This window comes from Myotis nattereri (assembly GCF_964212035.1).
Source record: "Myotis nattereri genome assembly, chromosome: 4".
Lineage (NCBI taxonomy): Eukaryota > Metazoa > Chordata > Mammalia > Chiroptera > Vespertilionidae > Myotis > Myotis nattereri.
The window spans coordinates 80,741,520-80,761,165 of record NC_138079.1 but is presented as its reverse complement, the minus strand read 5'-3'; the positions used below and the strand labels follow the sequence as shown (position 1 = coordinate 80,761,165).

At 43.9% G+C, this 19,646-nt stretch overlaps 1 protein-coding gene across 1 annotated transcript; it reads left to right on the top strand.

Moving 5' to 3' along the window:
- Positions 1 to 494: 494 nt before the first annotated feature.
- On the top strand, positions 495 to 6,531 carry IFT22 (intraflagellar transport 22). The gene is made up of 5 exons (XM_081089501.1): positions 495 to 643; positions 4,333 to 4,409; positions 4,538 to 4,627; positions 4,927 to 5,129; positions 6,032 to 6,531. The coding sequence occupies exons 1-5, from the start codon at positions 605 to 607 to the stop codon at positions 6,178 to 6,180; spliced, it is 558 nt and encodes a 185-aa protein (XP_080945627.1). The 5' UTR covers positions 495 to 604; the 3' UTR covers positions 6,181 to 6,531.
- The last annotated feature ends 13,115 nt before the right edge of the window (positions 6,532 to 19,646 follow it).

Sequence of the window (19,646 nt, the reverse complement as noted above, 5' to 3'; positions counted from 1 at the left end):
TTAGCCTCATGGTTTCTTCCGGATCCCCCAAATGAGGCTGAGCGATGAGCCCCTTTACAGAAACCGGAAGCTCGTTTCCTTGACCTCTTCCAGACTGTGCCGGGGATTTCTTAAATCCGTCCTCAGTGCAGCCACTTTCACGCCCGAGTGATACCGGCGTCAGAGGGCCTGTTCCTGCCCAGCTCCGCCTTGCCTGAGCGGTCGGAGTCTGAGCGGTCGGAGTTACAGCGAGGAATACAAGATCGAGGATCCGCAAATACAGAGACAGAGGCCAGACTCGCGAGCTCTACTGTTCTCCCCGCTCAAAAGAGCGTCTGGCTCCGGGCTTTTGTTTCCCTCCTCCCTCTCCCGTGCCTCGAGCGCCGACTTTCAGCCTGAAGCCCACGCCCCACAACCCGGGACACCGCATCCAACCCGGAGCTTTCTAGCGCCCAGACCCGGCGCCCGGAACCCGCCCACTCCCGTCGGCCCCCGCGGGCCGCTCCCGTCTCCATGGAAACGAAGACAGCCAATCCGCGCGGCGACTTCCGCTCCGGTCTGACATCAGTGCGGTCTCAGACAGCGCTGGAGTGGGCTCCGGTGGGCCTGCTGTCGGCGGGCCGGGATGCTGAAGGCCAAGATCCTTTTCGTGGGGCCCTGCGAGGTGAGGCCGGGGCCGGGGGCAGCTTCGGGGGCGGCGAGCGGAGGCGGGGGTGCGCCGGGAGCGCCCCCCCAAGAAGTGGGACCGGGTCCCACCGCGCCCACCCTGGTGTGCGTCGCTGGCCTCACCAGGAACTCTGCGTCTCCAGACACTGACCCTGTTTCATTGAGGCCTGAAGGCCCAAGCTAGTGAGTGGCGTTATGGAACCAGAACCTAGATCTCACTTTGCATTCGAGGTTGTCCCTAATGAATATGACTGTGGGACGAGGAAACTAGGAGGACGAACGATTGGACGATTACCTGATCTTGGAACAATTAGCTATTAATATACGGATGGTGGTGATGGTGGAGATGAAATCTGTGTGTGTACTTCACACCATACACAAAAATAAAATTCAGATGGACTAAAGCTAAACGTGTAAAAAAACACTGTGGAAGTAGTAAATGAATGGGAATTTGCATTTTATTGATGCTGTTGGCTCAGGAAGGACACTTGGAAAACACTGTAGTAGATGAATAGATACGTTTTAAATCTTCAGATAAGGGAATGTCTTCTTATGTACAACACAAAAATGAAGAAGCCTTAAAAGAAATGACAGAGAAGTTAAAGGTTAGGGAAAGTATTTGCAAAGTAAATCCAAAGAAAGGATTGATAGATAGTTCACAAGGAAAGTTTAAATATCAGTAAAGAGAACTCAATAGAAAACTGAGCAAAAGCTCTGCACACAAGAAATACAACTGACTAATAGGTGTGAGAAGATGCCCAACTTCACAGTCACAAGAACACAATTTAAAACAAAAAGATGACATTCATTTACCCATCAGATTGGATGAGAAAAGTTTAGAAGATTGATAACACCCAGGATTCAGATGCTTGCAGGGAAATGAGTACTCTAGGATTCTGTTGGTGGAGCTATAAATTGATAACAGCTTTTTTGGTGATAAAATTATTAAAATTTAAAATGTGCCTTTTAGAGCTGCATTTACATTTCTCAGAATCTGCAGTAGCTGAATTCTTGTCCATGTTCCCCATGAGTCATGTTCAATATTGAAAAGCTGGAAACATCCTAGGTGCCATCAGTAAGAGAATGTCTAAATAAACGAAGGTACATTCTTACTCTGGAAGTCTGCAGCAGTTAAACAAAACAAGGCAAGTCTGTGTGTACTGACATGGAGAACTCTCCAGGACATAAATTATTAAGTGAAATAGACAAGTAATAACAGTATGCAGAGAATTATGAAAAGCAAAACAAGCACAGATATATTTTTAATGGAAATTCTCAAATATATACAAGGGAGAAAAAACTATGAACTCCTAGTACCCATCACCCAGCTTCCACAACGGAATATATGTCTGCATATACATTTCTCTTTCCCTCGCTACTCTTCAAACTTTCTAACTTCCTGTTCCTTTAACATGCTGTACCTGCCCTGGTGCCTCTGAACTGGCTATTTTCCCTGCTAGGAAGTCTCAGTTGACTCATTGTCATTCAAACCTCAATTTAAACTTCATGTAGGCTTTCCTCGACCACCCAATTCAAAGTCTCTATCATATCACCCTGCTTTATTTTTATCCTAGTACTTATCACTACCTCAGCTTTTTGGAAAGAGAGAGAAAGAGAGAGAAACATCGATATGAGAGAGAAACATTGATATGAGAGAGAAACATCAATTGATTGCCTCCCGAATGCACCCTGACCAGGGATCAAACCACAATCTCGGTTTGTGCCATAACCAGGAATCAAACCTACCACCTTCTGGTGTTCAGAACGACGCTTCAACCAACTGAGCCATACTGGCCAGGGCTCATCTTTTTCTAATTTATCAACAGCTCCTGAAACAAGGTAGACACTTAAAAACACCTTATGGACCTAACAGGCAATTTCTTCATTTTCCCATAAGAACCCACCCCCTTAAGAAATTGGTTCAGCCAACTATAAACTTTAAGGGCATAGATGAAATATACAAATATACTTTAATGATGTTTAATGTATCAGTGTAACTATATACACATTTAAGGGTACATTAAGCTATATGTTAATTTAGAAATACTGTTTTATTCCATTCTTGCATTTCATGGGAGTTTTCTTCAAGCCCCTTACCTGCGTCTTTGACACCCAAGTCATCTTTTGGATCACCTAACAAAGCACACCACCTGGGCAATTTAGGACATAGCACTTTTTGAATCTGTCTGAACCTGTGTTCCTGGAAATGTATTCCAGCTCGAAGAACTGTTCCTATAACATCAGGCCATTAGCTTTATTCATTCATCCTGTAGATCAGTGGTTCCCAACGTGGGGCACACACCCCACAGGGGGGGCATTTTGATTTTTAAGGGGGGCAATTTGAGAATGAGTTATTAACAGTGACTTTTTGCATTTCTTATGGTTCTAGGGGCCTCATATACAGTATATAAAAATATATTGTGACATATTTATGCATTTCAGTTCTCTATTATGTTTTGAAACTTTGCTATTTTTTCATATCCCTTCATATTATTATTTTTTAAGTTTCTTAGTGATTTCTTCCTCAGTACTTCAACTGTCCTTTCTTTTATTTTTCTCTTTCATGGATGCCATGTTCTTTGGAAGCTTGTTTAGACCAAGTTAATGGCCTTTTAGGCTTCCTCTACATGAACGGGTGCTCACTTTTTGAATAACAAGAGCTATACGTCACAGCGGGGGCATCAGGATTTTAGAGATGCTTAGGTGGGGCATGGCCAAAAAAAGGTTGGGAACCACTACTGTAGATAAATATTCATGATATCCAATTACTGTGTTATTGTTAACTGATAATTTGTGAAGCCATATCCTCAGGGAAAATTACTAAAGCAATGTTAAGCCCCTCCCCTCCTTTTCATTTATTTTTTTCCCCTGATTTTATTCAATGACGTCTACAAGCCTCCCAAACTGACCTCGATTGAGACCATTCTAGTCAAGCAGTTGGTGTTCAAAATAAAGTAATTGAAGTGCAGAGCATAATTTGAGAAATTTTTATAAGGACTGAAATGTAAGAGATTCCCCTTCTTCTAAGGAATAGTTTGGGTGGAGAAAAAAATTATTTTATATTCAGGAATATACAGTGTTTGTTAAATGAATGATGTAAATGTATAGAAAAGATCTGAAAAACATCATCATTGTTATGAAGGTATGGGATGGGAGGAGGGGCTAGGAGGGCTGTTAGTACTTTTTTTTTTTTTTCTTTTTAGATAAGAATGTATTATCTAGAACTAGAAACAGTCCTGTATGAGAGTGTGGCCCAGCTCTGACTTGGAACTTCTCAGTGACCTTGAGGAACCCCCTTCCCCTCTCTTGGCCTTTGTGGCTCCGTAATGAGCTCTGGCAGACTGTGGTTTTTCTTGAAGATGTGGGGAGGAGCAAGTGAGGAAAAGTTCACATTAATGATTTTGTTTCTGTTCTCAGAAAAGCTCACTGAGAACCAGCTGGGGAAATCCATGTGGGTAAAATCACCCAGTGGCGGAGGCAGTACTGGAATCCCCTGCGCCCTGGGTCCCAGAGCACTGTGCCCACCACGCATAGCAAGTTAGCGAGAGCCCTCTGCCCTGGCGATCCCGGAGTGGCTGTGGCCTACACGCCATTTCACCTGGTTCCAAGCCCGCTATTGGAGGGCTCATTTATAGTTGACTTTTCGATCTTCAGAAAAGATTTTTTTTATCATCTTCATTTTCACAGAGTGGAAAAACCGTTTTGGCCAACTTCCTGACAGAATCTTCTGACATCACTGAATACAACCCAACTCAAGGAGTGAGGTGAGCCCTGAAGAATCTGTGTCCCAGAGAGACCCTGTCCATCACCCACCCTCTACGTGGGGTGCCGATGGCATTCCAAAAGTATAATATTTCCAAAGTAGAGACGCTGCTGCTGTTTCTGCTTATAGGATCCTGGAGTTTGAGAACCCACACGTCACCAGCAACAACAAAGGCACCGCGTGCGAATTTGAGCTATGGGATTGTGGCGGCGATCCAAAGTACGTCTCCTTTAAGAGGGTTTGCTTCATGAAATGATTCAAAAACCATCTGCCAGCCAGGCCCCTTGGCCTAGCACCCTTCCTAGCCTGTATTAGGGGCTTGGGAAACTTGTTTGGTGACATGCATTGCTCTTAAAACTTTAGTGATTAGGTTTTAATACAACGAGAAGTCATCTATCAATTATCAGTAGTAAGGAAGTCATCCATCAATTACCAATAGTAATTGATATTATTTTTAAAATCCATTCTTAGAAACCAGAACTACCTAACATTCACTGTAATCCTTTGCTGCCTTGCAGGTTCGAGTCTTGCTGGCCAGCCCTGATGAAGGACTCTCACGGAGTGGTGATCATCTTCAATGCTGACATCCCAAGCCACCTGAAGGAAATCGAGATGTGGTATTCCTGTTTTGTTCAGCAGCAGTTCTTACAGGATACTCAGTGTCTGTTAATTGCACACCACAAACCAGGTTCTGGAAGTGATAAAGGAAACCTGTCTTTATGTAAGAAGACTGCAATTCTCCTTTCTGCTTTTGTCTTCAGTGTTCTGGGCGTTTGTATATTGCTCTGTGTCTTTGAAAGCAGCAGCGATGTGCTGTTAGTGAGCACCTAGAGTGTCCTAGGCCAGCAGTTGCCAACCAGTGGTGGTCCGTGAGGTCCAAAAGGTTGGCGACCGCTGTCCTAGGCATTTGTTTTTCTCACCATGTAAATCAGAATTACCAGATTGGAAGATCTGCCATACCAACCAGGCCAGGATATAGACACTTTAAAAGCAGGTAGAGCCCAGCTGGCATAGCTCAGTGGTTGAGCATCAGCCTATGAACCAGGAGATCACGGTTCGATTCCCAGTCAGGGTACATGCCCGGGTTGTGGGCTCGATCCCCAGTGTGGGGCGTGCATGAGGCAGCCAATCATTGATTCTCTCTCATCATTGATGGTTTCCAGTCTCTCTTTCTCCCTCTCCCTTCCTCTCTGAAATCAATAAAAATATTTTTTTTAAATAAATAAAAGCAGGTAGATAACAAGAGGGGAAACACCTGGCTTTAGCCACTCACCTGTCACTTTTCCTGACTGGCCTTTTCTCAAGAAAAACTCCAATTTGCATGTGACTCCTACCATTACAGAAGTGACAGTGTGATCATAGGAGGTGACTGACAGTATTCAGCAATGTCTTCCTTTCTGGTGTCAGAACAAAGATGCCTGGCAGTGGCTTGTAGCGTTGTCATCCTATTGTCAGGTGGCAGAGTGGTGAAGCCTTCTTGTGTTAAATTAGGTCAAGCAAGACACTTCATTTTTGGACATTAGAAAGTTAAACAAGTTGGCTTCTGTAAGACTCAGATCATTTGGAACAAGAAATGGCCCTCAGCAAAAGTTTGTGCCTAATTACCTTATTTTCCTTTTCAAGCACCACCCTTGAACAAGCTGAAGCTGGTGCATTCGAATCTTGAGGATGACCCTGAAGAGATCCGGATGGAATTCATAAAGTATTTGAAAAGCATCATCAACTCAGTGTCTGAGAGCAGAGACCGGGAGGAGATGTCAATTATCACCTAACTAGCCTTCACGCGGCCTCCTCCACATCCCGAGCGAGGCCAGCTTCTTTCCCCTGCAGGTCTGAAATCTTACCTGGCCACTGACACTTTCTTCTCCCTGCGGCTCTATACGAAACGTTCCGCACCTGCCCGAAGGTACCAGTCACCCAAGGGGCTGAAGCATTCCATCTGTTCTCTGTCTTAACCTAACCCTGTATTTCCCCAGGAGCAATGCTTTCGTATTTACTATTCCAGTGTTCGTGGTGACTTTATAGAATATAATAAGAGTCCACTGTATCTCCATCTCTTGCGATTTAAAGGTTTTCAGGTTAGTTCAGTCTCTAATAAATATTTAATTTATTCGAGATTACAATCCACTTCCTCTCCGTTCTCCCTAACGTGGTATTAGAGTGTCTGCACAGTGCGTGTGCCCTTGTTGGGGTGGGGCAGCTGTACTAAGGGCAGCTCCTTGGGTTCCCGCCCTGACCTCTGTCAAGATGTCAGTGGCCACCCTACTGGCCATCTCTCGCCAAGTGCGAGACTTGGTGAGGCTTGTAGCATGGGCTCTCCCCATGGAACCAGTAGTCCCCAGGCTGGGTTGGCCTCATTCCCGCTGGGGCTGGCCGTGCACATTTCTGAGAGCCACCTGTGTCCTCCATCCATCCCAGCTTTCTTTGTCTATGTATGGCAGGATCACTTTATCTCTTGGCATTGCTGACCTGTCCGATTCGTTCTCCATGCTCAGCTTACTGTAAATACAAGCTCAGAAAGAAAAATAAATTATTTTTATCCGATCTTTAATGATTATCCCAGAGCTCAATAGAAAAATTAACCCAACAGCTTTCATTGCTGTTAATGGCCAGAGTACAACCCTTATAAATCTTTGAATTGAGAAAAATGTGTTTTTATTTATTTTTTTTTTTAGAATGTTTTTATTGATTTTTAGAGAGGAAGGGAGAGAGAAAAACATCAATATGAGAGAGAAACATAATCCAGCTAGCATGGCTCAGTGGTTGAGCATCAGCCTATGAACCAGGAGGTCACGGTTCCATTCCCGGTCAGGGCACATGCCCAGGTTGCAGGTTCGATCCCCAGTGTGGGGTGTGCAGGAGACAGCTGATCAATGATTCTCTCTCATCATTGGTGTTTCTATCTGTCTCTCCCTCCCTCTCCCTTCCTCTCTGAAATCAATAAAAAACATTTTTAAAAAAGAGAGAAACATCAACATCAATCGGTTGCCTCCAGCACATACCCAACAGGGAATGGAGCCCATAACCTGGGCATATGCCCTGACCGGGAATTGAACCAGTGGCCTTTTGGTGCATGGGATGACGCTCAACCAACTGAGCCATACTGCCGACGGCTGTTTTCAACTTTTTTGTTGTTAATCCTCACCCTTGTATTTATTTATTTATTTATTTATTTTAGAGAGAGTGGAAGAGCGGGTAAGAGAGAAAAACATCAACGTGAGAAAGACACGTCGATTGGTTGCCTCCTGCACGTTCCGCGATGCCCGACCGACCAGGGCAGGGATCCAGCCTGCAACCAAAGTATGTGCTCTTGACCAGAATGGAAACCGCGACCCTTCAGTTTGAGGGTGGACGCTCCAACCACTGAACAAACTGGCGAGGGCTGTTTTCTATTTTAATAGGCCACACATGCACAAGTTACAAGACGACATTCAATGAAGAAGTCTGTCTTCCCTCCCACTCTGTTCCCCTTCTCCAAAAGCCCCCACCCTTACCTTCCATATTCTGTCAGAGGCAGTCTGTGTGCTTACAAAAAACTGTGTTTTATCAATGGACACAGTGGCAAATTATAATTTTTCTATAACTTGCTTTTTTCACTTTTATCATGGGGATTTGCATAATTCACATAACCATTTATATTGGCATGTTATATTAGATAGTTTAAATAACCACTTATGTTGACATATATTTTTATTGATGGACATTTTTAATGGTATTGAAAAACATTATTTGGGATATACATATGTTTAAACGTGGAATTTTAGGGAGGTGATTTCAACTGTCAGTCCTTTTAAGGGAAGGATAAAATAAGATTGCTGGCCTTGGCATCCTAGCTTTGATTTATGATTTCACAGAACTATTTTTTTATGATATATTTTTTATTGATTTCAGAGAGGAAAGGAGAGGGAGAGCGAGAGAGAAACCAATAATGAGAGAGAATCATTGATCGGCTGCCTCCTGCATGCCCTCTACTGGGGATTGAGCTCACAAGCCCGTCACGTGTCCTGAATGGGAGTTGAACCATGACCTCCTGGTTCATAGGTAGACGCTCAATGACTGAGCCACACTGGCCGGGCTTACAGAACTATTTTCTAACTGAATAATGATTTTTGCCACGCGTGTGTTAGCATATGGTTGAGATTTCTTTCTTTGTATTACAGATGTGACAATGCATATGAAGACCACAGATGTATAAAATAGCCTAGTTATGTAGGAAATTCAGTTTAACATGACTCAAGTGAATGTGTGGAGCAGTGAGATTATGTGTGGAGGGTTAGTGAGTGAGAGTGTGGGTGAGGGAAATGGAGGTGAGTGGGTATGAGTGTGCAGAGGAGGGGAGTGTCAGGAGAATTCAGGGAGGCGATGTTGGAGGGCCTCTCGGGAGTCAGGGTTTCATCGGACAGGCATTAAGATGCCATTGAGCCCTGGTCAGTGGGGCTCAGTTGGTTGGACGTCGTCCTGTGCACCAGGAGGTTGCTGGGTATATTCTAGGTCAAGGGCACATGCCTGGTTGCAGGCTCAATCCCTGGTAGGGGGTGTGCAGGAGGCAGCTGATCAATGTTGTGCTCTCAAATCGATGTTTCCCTCTCTCCCTCTCCCTTCCTCTCTAAAAATCAATAAACTATTCTTTCTTTAAAAAAGGATGCCATTGAAAGATTTTCACTACAGATCCATGTGGTCCGATCTGTTTTAGAAAAACCCCTCTGATGGCAGCACGAGGGCTGGACTGAAAGGAGGACAAGTAGAGAGGCGGCTGCTGTCACTCCTTGGTTTGTGGCAGCATCATTACAATCTTCAAGGCCAGTCTCTTCTAATCTCCCTCTTCACATTGCCTTCTCTGTGTATCTGACACAAATCTCCCTCTTTCACTCCCTTATAAGGACATTTGTAATTGCAGTTAGAGTCCACTCAGATAACCCAGGTCCTTAATCACATCTATAAAGATGCTTTTTCCAAGAAAAGTAACATTTACAGGTTCCAGGGATTAGGGCCAGATATCTTTTGGGGCCATGATTCAGCCTACAACAGATGCCATTCACTGAGGCATTGGTGGAGAAGGAGCAGCAGGTCAGGGGAAGAACATGACAGCTAGTCCAAGATGACCCAGTGAACTGGGGACAGGACTGGACGCCTGTTCTTTCCACCATCTGGGCAGAGTCCACAAGTGGATATGGCTGAGTGTCACCCTCTGAGACTAAGCCTAGTAAAGCAACACAACCACAGCAACAACAGCAAGGCAAATAACCATTTTCGAAGGGGAAAGTGGTTTGCCAAGTATATTGCCAATAGGATGAGCATCATATTTCTTGGAACCAATCAAATGACCAAGTAGTATTCTGGAATTCTACCTATAGTTAAGTCAAGCATGACTTATTCACTTACATTGCAACTTGAATGCTCCTATCTCAACATTGTTCAGGAAAGCTCCTAGAGATTGTTATACTTTCTGGGGAACACCAGAAGACAGTTATGTCAGTAGGTAGGTTATGTCAGCAGGATATCTTATGTCAGTAGAGTAAGCTAAATTGTTACAACAAAGAATAGAGCTTTGTAGTAACTGAGGACACATACACAAGTTAATACAAAAACAGTATCCCTGACACCTATTGAAAGGGTAATTGCATTTGTACCTTAAGAAAATTATCCTGGCCCTAGCCGGTTTGGCTCTATCCACTGAGGCCAATGGACTGAAGGGTCCCAGGTTCGACTCCGGTCAAGGGCACATGCCCAGGTTGCAGGCTCAGTCCCCAGTGGGGGGTGGGGAAGGGGGCGCGCACAGGAGGCAGCCGATCACTGAGTCTCTCTCATCATTGATGTTTCTTTCTCTCCCTCTCTGAAATAAAAATAAATAATTAAAAAAATAAAATATTCAGCAGAATAATTTAAAAATTATTTTAAAAAGAAAGAAAATAACTCGAACTATGGCTCTTCTCAATCTTGACTCCAGCCTCCCTTACTTGATTAATGAGAATTACATATTCTGGCCTTGGCTGATGCTTTCTCAACAAATGTATCTCTCCTTGAGCAGGAAATGAATGGTTTCACATTTTAAACACCAAAACCAAAGAAATTAAATAAATGAAGAGGGAGGAAATTCTGCTTTTGAATGTTAAGAATAGATAACATATTTTTGATATGACTTCTTAACTGCTTTATCATTTAAATTTTCTACATTTATGATACAGGCCATTCTTCCTACCTAAGTTAAAAGCCAATAGAAATTGTGTGTCTTCCAAGTATTCCCACTTCAAAGGGAAAGTTTTTAATGCTTTGATGTGTGCAACACCTCATCTATCTTTCTCCTCTCTACAGTTCATTCCTATCTAGGTTTTTTGATAGCCTTTAAAAGTATGCCTCCCCTCTCCTGTTCATGGCCACAGTGTTGGAGTCCCCAGAACATGCAGAATCTCCTCAGGCCTCAAGCAGCATGATCACCTTTGACTTGGCTCAGGAAGGCCACAAGGCAGCAGCCTGACGGCCAGTCTGGCAAAGCCAATGCTGGGCCCCATCCTGAGTGGCTGCCACCAGCCACCAGACTTCCAGAGGCTCTAGGCTCCTTTGAGTTCCTCTCACCACCCTCTTCCCCTGACCCCACCCCACACCATAGACTAGGCAGGCTGCAGCAAGCAGAAGCAATTGGGTTCTTTAGTAGCAAAACAGCAAAACACCAAAAAGGAAATTGAGAGAGCCCTGCTCTTTACTATCCAAGCCACACATGAGCCTTCCTAACACCCTGGAAACATGTGCCTTGCACCAAGGGAAAATAAACGACGAGCAGCCAGCAAAAAAAGGAGGAGGAGGAGGAGAATGCCTCCCTTCTCTAAAGCTTCAGTATGATTCACTCAACAATTACTGCTCGTTGGATTGTAATCATAGATCTTAACATTTCAAATATTGTGTTAAAAATCACTCATCTATTTTACATTTATAGTCTTACTGGAGTTTTGTAATAAGTACTTTATACAATAACTATCGTTTTTAATCTTGTGTGTGACTTTACAAGGCCTAGAAAACACCTAGGTATGAGTTAACCTTATCATGTAATAAAATATTTTGTTCAGAGGAATGAAATTCTAATTTTATCAGAGTATGAGGAACTCGGCCTCTACTTATAGAAACCTATTTTGAATACTTTTAGAGAATACTTTGCAACTACATTTTTGGGTGCAACTGTTAAAAGCAGGTGTTTGTCCCCCAGTTTTTTAAAAATAGTGACAATAGCTTTAAAGCATCAATCACATGAGATGAAGAACCATCTAGAGCAGCGATTTTCAACCTTTTTCATCTCATGGGACACAAATTAATTACTAAAATTATGCAGCACACCAAAATATACTTTTTGCTGATCTGACAAAAATAAAAAAAGTAGGTATAGTTTTAATTTATTCACAGTGGATGGCTATTGATATATTGGCTGTTGTATTTTTCTTTTTTTACAGTCTAATGGAAAAGAGGTCAATGCCTCTGACTAGTCAGGTAATGCATGTTTTAAAAATTCTTGCAGCACACCATTGAAAAAAATCACTGACCTAAAGGATGATTCTTATGTATAAGAAGACTAACAGGAGACAGTAGTTAAGGTCACATACACATGCCAGCCAAGGAGTGTGAACTTGATTCTTTTAGCCAATGAAGAGCCTTAAGCAGAGCAGTGACAATTACTTTGGTGGCAGTGTGGAGAACAAATTAAGGGAACAAGACTGAGAGCAGGTTGGTCAGGAAATGCAGTGTCTGAAATACAGCACGGGGTGTTGGCATGAAGAGAAAGGCACAGATTCCATAAATGTTAAGGAGGTAAAACTTGTTTGGGTGGACAAGATGAAAGGGTTTTATCCCCTTTGCTCAGCAAACCCGGCTTATCGCAGATGCATTTTCCTGTTACTATCTTGGCAAAGGGTTCTAGTAATGTCCTGGTAAAGAGGTTACCCCTCGTGATTAATACAGACCTGTGGTTATACTGACTGTGCTAGTGAAAGAATTTCACCTGTATCGTAGCAGTGACTCTGCACTGCCGCTCAGGACGGAACGCGGGCCTGGTGCAAAGCCATAGTCAGACGTGTCAGTTACCTGCAAATACTCAGGCCTAAGTGGGCACAATGGATTTACTGTTTGGATATTGTGAAAATCCCAAGGATTTTTTTTTTTCTAAAGGGAAATAGAAATAAAATTGTGGTACTTTAAAAGATAATTCCACAATATATTTAAAAGGTCAGCTGAAAGTCTGTATAATGATATTACATTGCAGAGACAGTTAATCAGTGACTACATTTCCCATAGTCCTTAAGGCAACGTCGCCTGCATTACCCAGAGGGCTGTGCGATGTTCGTGAGAACCGTGAGCGTCCGTGGAAACAAAAAAGGTAAACCGAAGGGGTTGTTGCTCTTTCACGTTGCTTCTCAACCACATTTCCCATTCTCCTTCCCTACTTCATCCCTCTCCTCTGTCTCCGCTCCTCTGTTCAAGGGCTTCAGAAGCCCAATTACCCGGGGATTTGTCTCTGTGGCAACTCCAAGTTACGTTTTTTTGTGCCGCACGGCCGGAAGTGTGCTGTGCCCGGAGTCTCCTGGGAAATGTAGTCCGGAGCCCCCGCCCAGCCGAGTGTTTCTGCCTCCTCTGGCCCCAGAACCAGGGGCTGGGTATCGGAGGCGCCTTGGTGGGGGAAGTTAGGGAGGGTGGTGGGGTGCTGTCTGCGCACGGTCACCTGCTGGCCCAGGACACAGAAAGGTCGTAGAGCCTCGAGCCCGTGGCTAACAGCCCTCCGCAGGGGACTCGGAGGACAGCAGTTGGGCGGGGGCGGGGGCGGGCCCGCGCCCCGGAGGCCCGAGCCGCTACCCTTACCGCTCCCCTCCGCGGTCAGAGCGGACCGCCGCCTGCTCGCCCTGCGGGTGGTGAGGATTTTCCCGCGTTTGGGGCAAGCTCGTCTGGCGTTACCTGGGCTTCCGAGCACCGAGGCAGGTGGACGGCCTCCTGGAGAGGCGGGGTGTCGTTCGTGCGCCGGCCCCGCTCGGATGGGTCGCGGCGAGAGTTCCCGGGGAATGCGCTCGGCTGGCGTAGATCTGTCCAGCGGATCACAGTGATGAGAGGGGTTCTTGTGAGTCCCGGAGGAGCCTTTGGTAGAGAACATCCAGCCCAACCCAGTGCTGTGACAGGGAGGTACCAGCCCAGAGAGAACCGGGAACGGCCCCGACGGAGGGTCCGGCCCAGGGCTGTCCACAGAGCACAGTGCGGATCACAGAACAGGCGCTCAAGCGTTTAAGCGTCTTTTCGTTCTAAGAACAAACAGCTGAAATACTTCGTTTCAAGACAAAAATAAGTTAAGAGAAGTGGACCTGTAGACTAAGAGACTTATCAACCAAATGCAATGTGTAGACCTTATTTGGGTCATGATGCTAACAACCATAAAATTGTGAATTTTTTAAAATCAGAAAAATACGCCCTAGCTGGTTTGGCTCAGTAGATAGAGCCTCGGCTTGCGGACTGAAGGGTCCCGGGTTCGATTCCGGTCAAGGGCACATGCCTGGGTTGCGGGCTCCATCCCCAGTGGCGGGCGTGCAGGAAGCAGCCGATCAATGATTCCCTCATCACTGACGTTTCTATCTCTTCCTCTCCCTTCCTCTCTGAAATTAATAAAAATGTTTTTTAAAAATCAGAAAAATGTGAACATTGATGATATTAAGGATTTGTTTTAAAATTTTAGTTGGGATATGCCGGGGTTCTTGTTCCGGCATCGAGAAGGGTTCAGCATTCTGGAGAAGGCTGTGTGTAGATTAAATAGTAGTCCAGAGATGAAATACAATTTTGAGAGGCATTTGGGGGTCAGAGGAGCCTAGCTTAAAGGAAACTAAGATCTATCTCCTCCTCATGACCCCATGCTTTTTATTAACACACATTGTCCTGAGGCCAGGCAGAGATACACACTTCAAAGGGTCAGGGTTTCATATACAGAGGCATTGTCAGAATGGAAGAGTTAGCCTACAGCTAGCTGTTCTGGTGTTTGGCCAGTAGGAGGAAATACCATGTAGATTAAGATGCCCTGAGCTGTCTGGCAGCCAACAATCAATTTAATGTATCCTATTCAGATTTGGGGAAATGCCTTCAGCCATTCCCAGATTCAGCCCTGCTGTCATGCTGGAATTGGCTTCTGGCAGAGATAATGCTATTGGGGTTGCGCTTTAAAAAAGAAATAGTTTTAGGAACATATACTGCAGACTATATGGGTGAAATGGTGTCTGAGATTTGCTTGAAAAATACCCAGGGTGGGGGGGCGGTAGCAGATGTAAGCAGATTAGCCAGGTGTCAATAATTATTGAAGGTGGAAAGGTGGAAATAGGTACAGGGAGATCACTAAACTATATACTATCATACATTTTTTATTTTTTTAATTAAAAATTGTAAAATTTATTGATTCATAAAACATACAGTATAGGGTTATGTATGGAATAGGATATTGGGCAAATGGATTATCATGTCATGATAGTGAGCACCATTAACTGTTATTGCATAAGCAGCCGCATTTTCGAAGAATAGTCTGATGATGCCTCCAGCCCAAAATCCGCACCAAACAGTGACACATTGTGGATGCATTTGTTTCTGAACAATCACTCGTGGATTTTCTGAACCCCAAATGCGACAATTTTGTCGATTAACCAAGCCATCAAGATGAAAATGAGCCTCATCGCTGAAGATGATTTTGTTTGAAAAATCAGCATCCACTTGTTGTTGTTCTATCATACATTTTTTTTAAAAAAAGTTCAAGTGTAGCCCTGGCTGGTTTGACTCAGTGGATAGAGCGTCAGTCCTCTGACTAGCAGCGGTTCTCAACCTGTGGGTCGCGAACAATGAAAATACATCCTGCATATTAGATATTTACATTACGATTCATAACAGTAGCAAAATTACAGTTATGAAGTAGTAATGAAAATAATTTTATGGTTGGGGGTCACCACAACATGAGGAACTGTATTAAAGGGTCACGGCATTAGGAAAGTTGAGAATCATCACCCTTTAGTCACTAAAGAGTCCCAGATTCTATTCTGGTCAAGGGCACTACCTCCCTTGCAGGCTTGATCCCTGGCCCTTGGTCAGGGCATGTGTAGAAGGCAACCAATAAATGTTTCCCTGTGTGTCTCCCTCTCCTTTCCACTCTTTCTAAAAAAAATTCAGTGGAAAAATATCCTTAGGTAAGAATTAACCAAAAATTTTTTTTCAAGTGTAATTTTCTTAACTCCTAGAGCTACATACTGAGTTATCTATCAGAAAAAAAGATATACTGTGGCTGAAACCGGTTTGGCTCAGTGGATAGAGCGTCAGCCTGCGGACTGAGAGGTCCCGGGTTCGATTCCGGTCAAGGGCATGTACCTGGGTTGCGGGCACATCCCCGGTGGGGGATGTGCAAGAGGCAGCTGATCGATGTTTCTCTCTCATCGATGTTTCTAACTCTCTCTATCTCTCTCCCTTCCTCTCTGTGAAAAATCAATAAAATATATTTTAAAAAAAAAAAAAGATATACTGTGTATACTGTGTGCGATTTGCTTTCAAGTACTAAACACACATAGGAAGTGTGATGGGGCATGGAAGAAACAAGAATGGCAGAAAATAGGGGACCTTGAGCTATGGAAGCTGTGTGATGGATATGTGAGAGTTCATTGTATTATTGTATTCTCTTTAATGGGACTGACATTTTCTATAATCAGGTTTTTAATTTTTTTAATGGATTTTATGGTTTTCTCATGAGCTGCATATAAAGAAGCTCATGAGAAGTTTACCTGAAACTTAATCTTCCCCTGCACAAGTGAGTCTCGTTGGGGACTTCTCCAGTTAAGAATGATCAAGCAGGGGGGAAACCAAGATGGCGGCATAGGTAAACTCCGGAGTTAGCTGCCTCGAACAACCACTTCAAAAATACAACTAAAAAACGGAACGGACATCGCCCAGAACCACAGGAAGACTGGCTGAGGGGAAATTCTTCAACTAGAAGGAAAGAGAACAGCATACGAGACTCAGAGGAGGCTCAGTGCGGAAAATACAAAGGTGCGGAGACTCCCAACAGCAGACCAGAGGAGTGCAAGAATCAAGTCAAAGATTTGAAATGCGAAGAAGCAAAAAACACCCAACCAGAAAAGCAAAATGAAAAAAGAATCCAAAAATACGAAGATAGTGTAAGGAGCCTCTGGGACAGCTTCAAGCATACCAACATCCGAATTATAGGGGTGCCAGAAGATGAGAGAGAGCAAGATATTGAAAACCTATTTGAAGAAACAATGACAGAAAACTTCCCCTACCTGGTGAAAGAAATAGACTTACAAGTCCAGGAAGCGCAGAGAACCCCAAACAAAAGGAATCCAAAGAGGACCACACCAAGACACATCATAATTAAAATGCCAAGAGCAAAAGACAAAGAGAGAATCTTAAAAGCAGCAAGAGAAAGAAACTCAGTTACCTACAAGGGAATACCCATACGACTGTCAGCTGATTTCTCAACAGAAACTTTGCAGGCCAGAAGGGAGTGGCAAGAAATATTCAAAGTGATGAATGCCAAGAATCTACAACCAAGATTACTTTATCCAGCAAAGCTATCATTCAGAATTGAAGGTCAGATAAAGAGCTTCACAGATAAGGAAAAGCTAAAGGAGTTCATCACCACCAAACCAGTATTATATGAAATGCTGAAAGGTATCCTTTAAGAAGAGGAAGAAGAAGAAAAAGATAAAGATACTAATTATGAACAACAAATATGCATCTATCAACAAGTGAATCTAAGAATCAAGTGAATAAATAATCTGATGAACAGAATGAACTGTTGATTATAATAGAATCAGGGACATAGAAAGGGAATGGACTGACTATTCTTGGGGGGAAAGGGGTGTGGGAGATGCGGGAAGAGACTGGACAAAAATTGTGCACCTATGGATGAGGACAGTGGCGGGGGGGCGGTAAGGGCAGAGGGTGGGGTGGGAACTGGGTGGAGGGGAGCTATGGGGGGGGGGAAGAGGAACAGATGTAATAATCTGAACAATAAAGATTAAAAAAAAAAAAGAATGATCAAGCATTAAGGGAGAGAGGGAGCTGTGTCCTTGGTCACCCAGTCCCCTCAAAAATAGGACAGAATTCTGACTGTGAAGGAAGAGGCAGAGGACCACTTGAGGGAGTAAGGAAGAGACCTTGCTACAAGGAATCTTCCAGCCCAAGCTGGCCTGTCCACACTTCAGACAGTTCTAAGACTAGGAGGTTTGGGATCCATGAGGCTCTGCCATGTCCCCAGGAACTCTGCTGCCAGTGGCTGAGGCCTGAGATGCCCTCGAAGGAACTGAACCTGAAGCTGCTGCTGCTGGAGAAGTTCCTGGCCATTCTGCCCTGGGAGCTGCAGTGCTGGGACTGGGAAAGCACCTGGGCCTTGGAGAGAGAGAACTTAATGAGCCAGGCCAGCAGTTAGGAGAAGAGAGATCGGGTGTCAGAATAGGGAGGGGTCTGTCCTCCTCCAAAGAAAGACCAAATCTATGTTGACCCAGCTCTGTGTGTCTCTATTCATTCTAGCTCTTGCCTTTTTACCTGTGGGACATAAATCAGGTCTTGGATGACCTCCTAGAGCAGTGGTTCTCAACCTTCTGGACCTTTAAATACAGTTCCTCATGTTGTGACCCAACCATAAAATTATTTTCGTTGCTCCTTCATCACTGTAATGTTGCTACTGTTATGAATCGTCATGTAAATATCTGATATGCAGGATGGTCTTAGGCGACCCCTGTGAAAGGGTCGTTCGACCGCCAAAGGGGTCGCGACCCACAGGTTGAGAACCACTGTCCTAGAGGTTTGGGGTTTTGTTTTTTTGTTTTTTTCCTGTGACATTCTGATTCTCATTCTTACCTGGGTATGCTTCATTTAAAACATTGTTTAAACCACTCAATTTTTAATCATTCTCTACAGGAACTAAAATACATGTTCTTCCACAATACAGAGTCACATTGCTGGCTGCACTTCCCATGCCTGGTGCTTCTGACCCACCCTCTTCTTGCAACTGAAAAGCAAGGGCTCTGACTCCGCGCCCCTTCTGTTTACCCTCTTACTGAAAGACTAACCACGGGACCCTCAGGGGTGTGTTCTTAGCAAACTTGTTATCTCTGGAGACACAAACCCAAAGTGTGAAAAAGCTCCCAGTCTCAGCAGACATCTTGGCCTTATCCTCATAAAGGACCTGAGCTAGAACCACCCAGCTCGGCTGCTCCCCGATTTCCCACCCTCAGGGACAGAAAATTCATGTTAGTTGTTTTAAGTTGCTAAATTTTAGAGTAATTTGTTACTCAGAAAAGAAAACTAATTACAAGTGTACTAACAAAGGATTTGGGTGCCGTTTCCAGGTTTCAGAAGCCACCTGGGAGAGGTAGGTTAGATTTTGGGGTGTTCTGATATCTGTTGAGAACAACTAGACAGAATATTTGAAACTAGGACATTGAAGGGAAAATTCAGGAAATATGATCATATCAATAGATCCAAATTATATTTACTTTAATATAAATCAAACTTATTTAATTTTCAAAATAACTATTTTTACCAAAATGAATCAAAATTTAATTTGAAATAATCAACCTGTACACCTTAAATATATATAACTTTTAATTCCATATCTCAATAAAACTGGGGAAAAAATTTACATAAAATTAATTTTAAAAAATTTACAGTATCTTGGGAAATAGGATTATAAAGGACTTTCTCTCTAAACATTTCTTGTTAAATATGTAACAGTTATTTTTTGCAATGAACACATGTTGCTTTGTAACCAGGAAATAATTTTTGAAGAAATACACTGGGGCCGTGGTCGGCAAACTGCGGCTCGCGGGCCACATGCGGCTCTTTGGCCCCTTGAGTGTGGCTCTTCCTAAGCCTTAGGAGCACCCTAATTAAGTTAATAACAATGTACCTACCTATATAGTTTACGTTTAAAAAATTTGGCTCTCAAAAGAAATTTCAGTCGTTGTACTGTTGATATTTGGCTCTGTTGACGAATGAGTTTGCCGACCACTGCACTAGGGGAAATGTCTAACAAGAGGAAGTAATTCTCTTTATTTCTTTCAGAGCGCCCAATTTTCTTAATTGGCTCCAGGACAGGACGTTTCGGGAGAAGATAGCACCTCCACCATCTGCACAAGAGTCCCCTCCCATCACCAGCTTCAGCCAATTGAGTCTTGGGAGCACCAGTCCCTCCAAGCCAGCGGTAAGAGGCAGCACCCCCGGGAGAAGAGAG

Bases quoted from the DNA above. Each gene is read 5' to 3' on its own strand.
- IFT22 (XM_081089501.1), top strand. From the start codon at position 605: ATGCTGAAGGCCAAGATCCTTTTCGTGGGGCCCTGCGAG. The intron at 644-4,332 runs GTGAGGCCGGGG...TCATTTTCACAG, and splicing joins TTTTCGTGGGGCCCTGCGAG to AGTGGAAAAACCGTTTTGGC. The intron at 4,628-4,926 runs GTACGTCTCCTT...GCTGCCTTGCAG, and splicing joins GATTGTGGCGGCGATCCAAA to GTTCGAGTCTTGCTGGCCAG.